The sequence below is a fragment of the Cannabis sativa genome, chromosome 9 (genome assembly GCF_029168945.1).
Source record: "Cannabis sativa cultivar Pink pepper isolate KNU-18-1 chromosome 9, ASM2916894v1, whole genome shotgun sequence".
Classification (NCBI taxonomy): Eukaryota; Viridiplantae; Streptophyta; class Magnoliopsida; order Rosales; family Cannabaceae; genus Cannabis; species Cannabis sativa.
Genome location: NC_083609.1, coordinates 1,911,226 through 1,923,970, shown reverse-complemented (window position 1 = coordinate 1,923,970; position 12,745 = coordinate 1,911,226). Strand labels below are relative to the sequence as shown.

General features: G+C 26.2%; 1 protein-coding gene across 1 annotated transcript; it reads left to right on the top strand.

Annotated features, from left to right (window-relative positions):
• The first annotated feature begins 5,827 nt into the window (after nt 1-5,827).
• Nucleotides 5,828-7,358, top strand: LOC133031133 (uncharacterized). The gene is made up of 4 exons (XM_061104505.1): nt 5,828-6,052; nt 6,148-6,291; nt 6,632-6,757; nt 7,203-7,358. Exons 1-4 carry the CDS (start codon nt 5,965-5,967, stop codon nt 7,253-7,255), a joined length of 411 nt encoding a protein of 136 aa, XP_060960488.1. The 5' UTR covers nt 5,828-5,964; the 3' UTR covers nt 7,256-7,358.
• Nucleotides 7,359-12,745: the final 5,387 nt, after the last annotated feature.

The following is a 12,745-nucleotide window of genomic DNA, read 5'->3' as shown; positions in this document are numbered from 1 at the left end:
TATAGGTATAGATATTTTTAATTAGGGATGTTCATTGGACGACATCCAATGTCTTGAGGCCTACCCAAGATTCGATTTAATTATATATTGGATGTTAGATTTATCAATTGATCTGACCCAATTAATTTCAAGCATCTGAACCGATCCACATTCATTGGATGTTGGATTGTATCAATTCTATTAGAGTAATTTGCAGCATAAATACCTAAATTTAACTCTCAGATGCAAATAAATACTTAAGTTTAATTTTTGGCGGTAATAATACCTAAGTTATATTTTTGGAACTCTGTAGGTACCTAATTGTTAAATATTTTGTTATTATCCATGTGTCATTTTCTCATTGGCATATTTAAATTAATTTTTTTAAAAAAATAAAAAATTTAATGACTTGGACCAATTAGGAATTGCCACATGGCAATTTACTTACACTTAACAGACAGGTACCTACAAAGGTTCTAAAATTATAACTTAGGTATTATTACCGCCAAAAATTAAACTTAGATATTTATTTGCAACTTAAGTATTTATGCCACTCATTCTATTAATTGAATGTTATTCTTCTATATTTACATGAAATGGTTCAAATTTATCTAATATTTTAAATTTAGTATATTCTTTTGTATCAGATTTGATCATCCAATATTTTAAGTCTAGTATTTATTGTATTAAATTGGACAACCATCCAAAAAAAATCGTCTTTGTTTTCATTTATACATATATATTTTAAGTATAACAATATAAAATCTAATCCAAACTAAATGAAAAATATTAATTAGTTTGATTAGATATTGGATGTATTGAATTTTCGAACACCTCATTCAATATCCGATCTAATAACATTTGGTATGATCCGACCATAATTAGATATATATATATATAATGTTTGGCAATCTATTGTATTTAGATCGGTTAATTATCTTTAGATTAGAATTGGATAGATTTATAAAGAATACTCCTATATTCTTAACAAAAATAAAATAAAATAAGTATTGTATAACATGGCAAAACTTTTATTACAATTTCATTTATTTTTAAGATACTTAGAGAATAAACTCTCTTTATAATACTGAAAAAAAGACCATACAAATAATGTTGGTAAAATCTTTACTACTTTTGTTGGTCTTTCTAACTCCATGGATAACAAATACTAAAACTGCCAGTAGCTGGATCAAATAGGCATAGTCCATACCGATCAACAATCCATCGATTAAGATTGAAGACTTTTCTCCCTCTCGCAAACTTAAAAATAGCAAATGAATGGATCTCGTCTTTCCATTGAAAGCTACAATGGAAGAGTGTAGTTCCCCATATATTAGGTACAAACGAGAATTGAAAGAAGTTATTGTAGTGAACAAGTTGGGCTCCAAGATCATCGTCTTTCGATTTGCAGTGAAGAACCATGTCTGTGTCTACTACATTGTTAGTTATTTGTACTGTAATTTGATCCTTACCCTCGCATAATGATGATTTGTGAAGTAGTAAAGAAAAGAAAATGACTACAAGAAATAATGAAATGCTCCTCATTATTCAGCAAAGATGATGATTAGGGTTTATTGAAGATATGTATTGTAATGATATGTAATGAATTCTTGTTACCCTTTTATAGTGTTAAAAATTATTGGAATCTATCTCAATTTGAGTTTGTATATAGTATTATTTTTAACTTTTTCAAATATTTTAAATTATTTAAATATGACTTTCCATATTTATTAATTATGAGAAGAAAAAAAATTAAAAAAAAAAACCCTTTTTAGACATTATTTATAGGATTTTACAATTTCCAAATTTTGATTAAAATTAATTATTTATTAATGGGTAGATAAATTATTAATTTTTAAAAAGGAAAACAGATAAGAAAAACCCAGGTGTACCAAATATTTCTTATAAAAGAATAGTAATTTATTAGGCCAGCTAGTAATTTTTGATGTTATTAGAGAATCAAAAGTTATTGTCACTTTCTATATATCATTTATATTTTATATTTTCACATTCTATATATTAGTTAATGTGACAATTTTATTTCTTAATAATCTTCTAAATTTTGCAAATTGTATAAAAGTGTCCTTATTATCTAAGAATAATAATTAGCACAACTAGCTAGTATATATTTATATTCTTAGACCTAGTTGTTTGCACTTAATGAAAGTCTAAATTTGATTCATTTAGACATATATAACAACTTATATCCATTTTTTTCCCAAATATATATATATATATATATATATGAGTGATTGTTAAATGATTACATTTTTATTATAACTATCATAGTTACATTTTTTTTACTTATAATAGCAGGTTACCAATAAGTAAAACTTTTTTTTTTAAAATCAATTAATTATAATTAATTATTTTCTTAAATATTTAAATAAAAAAACTAAATAATTAAGTGTAATAATGTTGGAATGACCGTCAATCATGAAGGGTGGTCATGATCGTCAACCATGAAGAGTGGTCATGACCGTTAACCATGAAAGGTGATTATGAATGTTAGAATGGAAGTCAGACGGTCACCTTTACCCCTAGCTTGAGCAAGGTGGGCGTCTCCAAGAAGGAAAAACGATCACCTTCGTAAGCGGAATAAACAATCACCACACATCCAAATGCCAAGTTAGTCTAAGGGGTAGATGACACTGATCCCACCATAGATATAATGATACTCTCAAAGGTAGATGAGAACATCTACATATATAATATTATAACTACTGGCAACGTACAAGGGGTCTCAGGGGGTCACCCCGGGATGACGATTGTCACCCTCCTCAAGTTGGATCTCGGAGGGTCACCCCGTGATGACAATGTCACCCTCCTCGAGTTGGATTTCGGGAGTGTCGCCCTTAAGTATGGGCTTCATCCCCGAAGGTGGTCAACGACCGTGTCACACCCTTAGGAGACCCTCATCGTTAGTGACTATTTCAAATGTTCAAGTTCCATGAAAGGCTCAAAGACAGTTATAAACCCATGAAAATAGCGGGATATTATCATAAAAATTAGACTTCAACTACCTCCGAAAATCAAGGAGATGGTTGAGATAGCTCCATGTTGGTCGCGTCTCCTGAAGCGAGAAGCACCGACCCTTTCCCCTATATAAGGGGTCATCCATGACTTGGGATGGGGATCCGCGATTTAGAACACTTAGAATAAAAACAAACACTTTTTCATTCTTTGCAATCAAAAGCCTGTTCTTGACTTTTGCAACCTTGATCAATAAAACACAAGGGGAATAGGCTATTACCGACATCTGGGGCTGAACCTCTTTAAATTATGGTGTCTTTTCTTTACATTTATTGCAAATTTCAATGTCATTAATCACATTTATTGTTACAATTTTGATTAAATCTCATTTATTACGACTCCGCGTCGGCTGGCTAAAAATCCAGTCAACACTAAATTATACTATTGTGACACTATTAGCCAATCCGTCGAGTTTTCACTATTGCCGAACACTAAACGTGAAAATATCAAATTTCACATATTACATATATAGCACAATTAGAATTTAAAAAAATCTTTATAATTGAAAATTTATATCACAAATAGCTATTTGTAACAATATGACTTATTTTCGTAATAATACAAATATTTTTAAAATAATCTACTAATATTTGTTTATTTCCATCTCTAATCATGCAATCATAACATAAAGATATTTTTTCTGACTTATTGATCAGCTATTTCAATATAAATAAAGTGTCAAGCCAACCATTTGAAGGTTGATCAGTATTAATTCCACAAATTCACTTTCATTTTCTCATTCTTCTCTTTCTTTTTTGCTTCAAGTGTAACTTTGGGAAGAGTTCTTTCAATGTTTTCTTTTTCTTTTTTTCTTTAGAGGTTATCTGCCAATGTTAATTGTAACTTCATTACCACCTTTCATATAGCATGTTAAATGTTTTAATAATGGAATTCTCTTAGTCACTTTGGTGAAAACCCACATTTCGTTGGGTTCTGTTCTTCGATCTTATTGGCCTGTTACCTCACTTTAACTTTTACATTAAAATAATAATAGTGTCCGCTTTGAGTCTAAGCGCTTATGGTTTATTTTTGGTACTTTCTCAAAAAGCTTCATACTAATAGAGTAGGATGAACACACATATATATAAATTCAAGACAACGTCTCTTGTTTATTCTTTCGATGTGGGACTTAAATTGATATACCCCAACACATTTATATTAAATTTCTTATTCAGAGATTTGAAATTTGTTATATTATATAGCCTAGTAGAACAAGTACTCATAAATGTACAAAAGAATTTTTTCTCTTACTACAATCAAATAACAAAATATAGGTATTATAACATGGCAAAACTGTTATTATAACTTAATTTATTCTTAAGATATTTGAGAGAAATATAACTCTCTTCACACTAAAAAAAACACAACATTTGGTGAAATCTCTACTACTTTTTGTTGGTGTGTCTATTTCCAAGGATAACAAAGACTATACTTGTTAGTAGCTGGGTCAAATTGACATGGTCCATTTGAATTAACAATCCATTCATTAAGATGGAGAATTAATCTCCCTTTCATCTTGAAGATATCAAACCAATGAAGTTCATCTTTCCATTGAAAGCTACAATAGAAGAGCGTAGTTCCCCATATGTTGGGTGTAAAAGTGAATTGAAAGGAGTCGTTGTAGTGAAGAAGTTGAACTCCGAGATCATCGTCTTTTGATTTGCAGTGAAGAATTAAGTCTGTTTCTATTAAAACGTTAGTAATCTTGGCCGTAACTTGATTTTTAACTGGTTGATTATCACCCTTGCATAACGATGATTTGTGAGATAGTAAAGAAAAGAAAATTACAACAAATAATGAAATGGTCTTTTGACAGAGATGATGAGGCATCATGGTTAGAGTTTTTTTTTTCTTTATTTAAAGAATAGTTTATTTGGTATAAAATAATTATATGTAATGAATTCTTGTTAGCCTTTTATAAAGTGTAAAATGCCAAATGCCAAATATTCTCTCAGAAAAAAAAGAGAGAATGCCAAATGTTTTGATAAACTACATATAATATTCTTTGATTTCTTACATATTTTAAACTATGTGTTATGAGAAAAATTAAAAATAAAAAAAGGTTCTTTTTTGAACATTAATATGTGAAGTCCTAGGCTTTTACTACTTTCAAAAAATTAATAATTAGGGTAAAATTAATTATGAATTAAATGGTATGTAAAATTAGTGGCATTTTTGGGAGTTAATTACTAATAATATTTTTGAGTAGGAAAACAAAAATATTATTGTATCATGTCTTATATATATAGGAAGAATAATTAATTCTAACTAAGTATATATATATATATTTGTTTGTTATTATAGAATCAAATTATTGTTACTTTCTGTATATATCATTGTATATTATCACATTCTAATTTTCTATATATATTTTATACTTTTTACATTAAATATATATATACAGTTACAACTTAGTGCCAATCTTTATCATTTAATTTTCTAAATGTTACAGTCTGTACTATCCTTATATATTGTCTAGGAATATTAATTTTCTTATTTGTAAGGAATAATAATTTTTGAAAAGGAAAAAAAATAATAATTAAAAAAAAACATGTAACATTTTTTTTATGTATAGGAAGAGTTATTCCAGCCAAGTACACTGTTTGTGAAACCTCTAGTATATATTTTTGTCATGTTATTAATCAAAATTATTATTGTTACTTTCTATATTATATCATTAAATTTTATATTTTCACATTCTATATATATATAGTTACAAGTGTTAATCTTATCTTCCAATTTTCTATATAATATTATTTATATTTTCTATAAATAGTGGTAGTTAAGAGAAAGGGACAGATTACTTTGGCCTTAGTTTAACTTTTTTTTACCTCTCTCTCCTACTTTTAAAGAGGTTTTTTAATATTATTATTATTATTTTAATTATTTTAATTTTAATTACTATTACAGTTTAATAAACGTGTCACAAAAGAGATATTTTTTTAACCCTAGATGGAGGGTTTCAAATCACATTATATTATTTGGTTGTTGTTTTTTGTGATAAGTTTCGCCCTTGTATGCTTTGCTCGAAATATACCTGGTATGAATAATTTATATTTATACATATATTTGTATATATCTTTTATTATTAAAAAAATTATTAGACCTAGCTAACTCATCTTATGTACATGGTAGGAAACGATGAAATTTATTATAATAAGTTGGTGACTAATGATTATGAGCCGCCCGGTCCTAATCGACCAATGCCACCTTATGGGGAGTATAATTATTACAGTGGCCAAAGGACCAGACTTCCACACCACACCACTTTCCCATCCAGTTAATTAATTTTTCTATCTCTATATATGTATTTAGTTTATTTTTTATTTATATATTCTCTCTTATTAAAAAAAAGTTATTGAGTATAACTCACTTTAATAAAATTGACTTCTTAAAGAAAGATTGTTCTCACTTTATTAACTAGATTAAATTTATATCACTAGCCAATGTGTATGACTCGCAAAATTAGTTAGGCCCCTCTGATACCATATTAAAAAAATTATTGGGATTAACTCACAAAAATTAGCTTGTTAGGGGAGATCAATATATGTCTAATTTGATTAATTTAGACCAATTTTTATATCATGGAACTGATATTATAATATTTATATATGTGTAGGAAATGATGAAACTTATTATAAGTTAGTGATCAATGATTATGAGCCGCCCGGTCCAAATCGACCAATGCCACCTTACGAGGAATACAATTATAACAGTGGCCAAAGGACCAGTCTTTCATCATCCAGTTAATTAATTCTTTCTCTAAATATAATTAATTATATTTATAAATTTTATACTATATTTCTTTTAATTATTGGAAAAATTTATAGTACACCCTCTTTAAGGAGTGTTGGTATTTAAAAAAGTTTTTTTAATTAGTTTATTTTTTTCGTGATTATACACTTTGTAGTTATTTAATTAGTTTATTTTTTTCGTGATTGTACGTATGTAACAAAATATTTCAATTATATTTTTGATACTATAAATTATTTGAAATTTTTTAAAAATTTACAAATAATCCTAAATAATAACTACAATATACACGATTATAATTTTACATTCTTAATATGATGAATATATATTAGCACTACTTAATTAAGATGAAATATTATTACTTTGTTTCTGGTTATAATTATTATATATATATGTATATGAAAGTGATTAATTGTTTGGTTTATATATATTTGTAGGGAATTATGAAGAACCCCATCCTAAGTTATCGAACGATGGATCACATGCATGATCAGATCAGCTACAATAATCACTTATATTATATATAATATAAAATATATTATTAGAGCTAATAATAAGACCACATTAATGTATGTTTCATGTGTTTATAAATATTGCTCACTATATTAGTGTGGATGTTTGTTGCTGATTAATGAGAATTTTTTAATTTAAAAAAAAAAATGTGTGTGAAATATATTTATATATATTATTTTATATACTATTTTTTAACTTTTTTTTTTTAAATTTACAGTTTAGGTTGCTCTGGTAGTTTTTATATAGGTTGTTATGTGAATTTTAGTTATGATTTAGGTTACTCCGTTAGTTAATATGTAAATTTCTATAAAATACAAAAAAAAAAACTACTTTGAAATGTAAAAAAAAAAAAAAAAAAAAAAAAAAAAACCACACCTTATTAAGGTGCCGTTTGGTAACACTTTTATTTTTTAATTTTTTAATCACAAAATGAAAGTAAAATTTTTGTTTTTAAAAAATTTATTTTTGAAAAACAAAAATGCATTCTATAACCACTTTTGTTTTTCAATTTTAAAAACAGAAAACAAAAGTGTGTTCTGTAAAGTTCATTTTTATTTTTATTTTTTGATTTTATTTAAATCGGGTCTAGGTCTGGGGTCGGATTCGGGTTCAAGTCAAAAGCCGAGTTTAGCGTCAGGGCCGTAGGGAGCGGATTTGGGTCCGGTTCTGGTCGTAATCTAAAAGATTGATTAAGAAAAAAAACTGTTTAAAAAAATATTGAAAGTGATTTTTTTTTTATTTTTAAAATTTTGATTTCTAATTATAAAATTGAAAAGTAAAAACAATTTTATAGAACATGTTTTTTAAAAATATTTTCACTTTTCTACTTTTAAAAACAAAAAACTGATTAAAAAAATGTTACCAAACGTCACCTAAATTGATGAATTTTTGATTAATTAATTTAAAAAGATATATATAAAAGTTAAATAGTTTATATCTTGAAAGATTTTCGACATAATTGAGAGATTTTCGAATAGTTTAACTTTTTGAATTGTTGAATCCATGGCAAGAGATAATTTGATGAACTGAAACTAATTAAGACCCTAATATTTTACTCAAAATGCATCACTTATTAGATTTTGTGGAGAAATAATTTTAATTTGTATCCTTGGATTTTAATCAAAAGAATAATGATTGAGACGTACACAGTCTGAGAATCATCCCATTTAACATTCTCCAAGCGAGGTGAGATTACACATCTCACCCGGTATTTTCCTTTACGGTTCATGGGACTATTAACTGTCACAAGTTGAGATCTTTTTTTTATTTTAGTATTTTATTTTTTAAAAAAGAAAAAATAAATAAAAGGAAACACAATTTTAAAGTTTTTTTATGACATTTCTCTTTATAAAATGATTTTTTTCTCATATTTTAAGTTTTTTTTTAAAAAAAAAAATGTCATATTTAGTATAATTAAGTTTCTATGTCATATATATCAAAATTTATCTTTTTTACCCATATTTTTGTAAATAGCCCCTATAAAATTGGTTGAAAATAACACCTTGCAATCACATTCTACTAATTTATTCCTTAAATAATTTATTAATGTAGTACTAACGTGGCGTTAATTTGGCCCAGTTCAAGTTTAAGAGTCTAGGCAAAAAACTATATGTAAATAGCAGTATGATATTGAATAATTAAAAATATGTATATCCTTCTTAGAGCTAATATATATATTTAATGTTAATAAATTAGATTTTAAATAGGTTAAAATTATTAAATAGAACATCGTACTACAACTATACTTATTACTCATGACTACATAAGCAAAATGTAACTAAAAGTAAATATTTGTTATGATTTATATAATTGGGAGAAATTCTGCAACAAAAAAAAAATTGAAGGTCAAAATTTTACAATGGTCTTCAAGGAAAAAAATTATTATTGATTCTTTATTAAATATTTAATCGTTTTTCCCACCAATTGCTATCCCAACAACACAGCTATATTAAATAGTATAGATACTTGTATATATAAATATATATTATAGAATTACAAACTAAAATATAGCTGTAAAAGCAATAAATAAAAAATAATCTCATTAAATTTATTCTTAAAGAGCACATAGTACAACTTGATAGAATATTATCACTCATAATTATTTAAACTAAACCATAATGTATAGTTTGGTAGGGTTTTGATCTTCTTAAGGAATAACATGAGTAGGGTTGATTAGGGTTTCCATGGATAACAATAGCTCTTCTTTTGAGGAGCATAACCATCATGAAGACAAGGTCCATTAGGATGAACAATCCATAAGTTTATATCGAAAATAACTTCCATCGAAGATTTGAAGATATCGAATCGATGAAACTCCTTATCCCATTGAAAGCTACAAAAGAAAAGTGTAGTGCCCCAAAAATTGGGTAAAAATGAGAACAAAAAGGAGTCGTTGTTGTGGAGAAGTCTGATTCCGATATCATCGTCTTTCGATTTACAATGAACAGTTAGATCGGTATTTAAACCATTTCGCACCACAATATCAACCGCAGGTCCTCCATTAGCTTCACATAATAATGATTTATGAGATAGTGATGAAGAAAAGAAAATGATTATAACAAATAATAGTAATGGATCAATGATAATGCCCATAAGTTTTTTTGACCTTAAGACAATGAGGCTAGGGTTTTAAAATAATGAGATTAATTCTCTCTTCTTTTATAGAGACTAAAAAATATAAACGAGTTAGTCAAATTAATATTATGATGAAGAGAAATAACGTACCAAATTCACATTTGGAATATTTTATTTGACAACATGATAATTTTCATTTAAATTAATTTATAACGTTCTTCTTTTGTATTAATTAAAACAATATTTGTACGTAGTGTTCACTTTCCAAAGTTGCATATATATATGGAATCATTTTCTTTATTATTTTCCAATTAAGGAGACAAGGTTATAAAGAAATGCATTATATGCATGTACTAAACATATACATTAATATATATATATATATATATATTTATATAAATATATATTAATATATATATTGTGTGCTAGCCGGTTTTATTTAATATGAATTCTTCTTGAGGCTATATTTGAAAATAATATATAGACTAGTTAAGGAAAGAAATTAAAAAAAAAAAAAAAAAAAAAAAAAAAAAAAAAAAAGAAAAGGTGTGAATGCAAGCACACCTTTTTCATAATAATTTGGCCTTGAAACATCACACTTCCTCTTACTCTTGATTGCTTATACCATAATTAGGGCAATTTTGTGCAATTCTACTGTGGGAAAAAGTTATTATAGTTGTGTTATGAAAAAAAAAAAAACAGATATAGATGCAAAATTGTAAAAAAAAAAATGAATTGATGAATGTGATAAATTATAAATTTTAAAATATTGTGAGTTGTTAAGATTTTATTATAATAATAATAATAATAATAATAATAATAATAATAATAATAATAATAATAATTTATTATATAATTCATCACAAATATATATAAAAATGTTATATATTTTCTTATATGCATGCATTAAGGTTTGGTACCCATGTTAGCTAAGCATGCATATAGTTATAATATGTTCGACAAAGATTACAGATAGCCAAACTATTTACTGTAAAAAAAAAATAGTCATAACAAAATATTTGATTAAAAATAAAAAAATTGTTACTAATTATAAACTATTATACTTATGTTGTAACTAGAGGTCTGTGTTTAAGAGTATATTAGTCACAAAAATTATAATTTGTTGTGACTGTTTATTAGTCAATATTTGTTGTGACTAAAATTAAATTAGTAACAATTTATATTTAAATATTATGTCTTAATCGCAAGTAATTTTTTATTATGATTAAAAGTCATATTTAATCACAAAAAATTTATGCTGTAACTAAAATATTATCACTAAAAATAATTTTTTTTAACAATTTGGAGTGATCACCACAATACCATAATTAAATGTATCAGGTACCTATAATTTTTATATTTAACTAAGCATTAATACCAAATATTTATTTACTGAAAATAACTTATAATCAACCATATTAATATTTCATATAAAAAAAATAAAATAAAAAATTAGACAAACATTAATTATTTTCAAAAAAAAATGTTATAAAATATAATGATATATTAAAATAGTGTTAATATATAATAATATTACAAATAAATGTAATGATATATTAAAAAAGTGTTAATATATATTAATATTAAAAATATATATAATCATCAGCCATGTCCTCACCTCTTGTCCGTTTGCATTTGATTGCTGGAGCCAATGTGCAATTTCAGTAGCTTTTGATCCTAACGGTTTTTTCGGCAATTGGTTGGAGACCATCTTTAAGCAAGCTGAAGTTGATATGATTTATCTTATTGCCATGTATAGTTGGGCAATCTGGAAGGCTAGGAACAAGGTTGTTTGGAAAAAGAAACACTCATATGTTAATGACGTGCTTACTTCTGCACAAGTAGCTCTTGATCACTGGAATAAAGCTCAGAAAACACAATCAATCTGTCTGAAAAGCATCGGTGATGGCGTTGAGTTATGGACTAAACCCGCAGAAAACACAATCAAGATTAATGTAGATGCAGCACTCTTTGATAGCGACAATAAGTATGGTTTCGAAATTGTTGCCCGAAACCATCTTGGTCACCTTGTTGCAGCACGGGCCGGTTGCCATGGTGGAAGATATGCAGCTAAAGTCATTGAAGCCATGGGGATTAAAGAAGTTCTCAGTTGGGTAAAGACCAATAATTGGCAACATGTTCAAATTGAGACAACAGTCTTGTTTCAGTACAAGCTATTCGAAGCAACAAGCAATGAAGTTCACTTTCGTTCTTTTAATCAAAGACTGTCAACTTTTGTCATCTACCCTCCCACATGTTAATTTATTTTTCATTAGACGATCAGCAAATTGAGTAGCACATTATGTAGCTAGACATTCTCAGTATCAATCTGATTGTAGCATTTTTGATATTTGTATTTTTGGTGAACTCTTACCTCTTTTATATTCAGAATGCTAATTTATTCAATAAAGTTGATATTTCATCTAAAAAAATGTAATAAAAAATATAAATTTCTCTATAATTAATATGCAAAATATTATAATATATCAAAAGAGGAAAAAAAAAATAAAATAAATCATAATAAAAGAAAAAAACGCACCTCGTATGAAATTAGCTATAATAATTAAAAATTGTATTTTTAATATAATAATCTTTGCTAGTAAATCTTTGTATATTCATAATCAATATATAATACACACATAAAAATACATATATATTATATATAGGAGTTATAATATAAAAAGATCGACACTATCATTATATTATTTTTCTATCATGATCTTAAAAATTAATTAATTGGTTGATATTGATTATGAATTGGTACCTAAATATCTTTATTAATTATAGTTACCTTTAAAACATATTATATCCTTCTATTATCAAATAAAATGACAGAAATAAGGAAGAAGAAAGAAATATTAAAAAACTTTGTTCAAAAAAAAAAAAAATATAT

Excerpts from the sequence above, each read along its gene's own strand:
- LOC133031133 (XM_061104505.1), top strand. The coding sequence starts at position 5,965 with ATGGAGGGTTTCAAATCACATTATATTATTTGGTTGTTGTTTTTTGTG. Across the intron at positions 6,053-6,147 it reads CTTTGCTCGAAATATACCTG|GAAACGATGAAATTTATTAT; the intron begins GTATGAATAATT and ends TGTACATGGTAG. Across the intron at positions 6,758-7,202 it reads GACCAGTCTTTCATCATCCA|GGAATTATGAAGAACCCCAT; the intron begins GTTAATTAATTC and ends ATATATTTGTAG.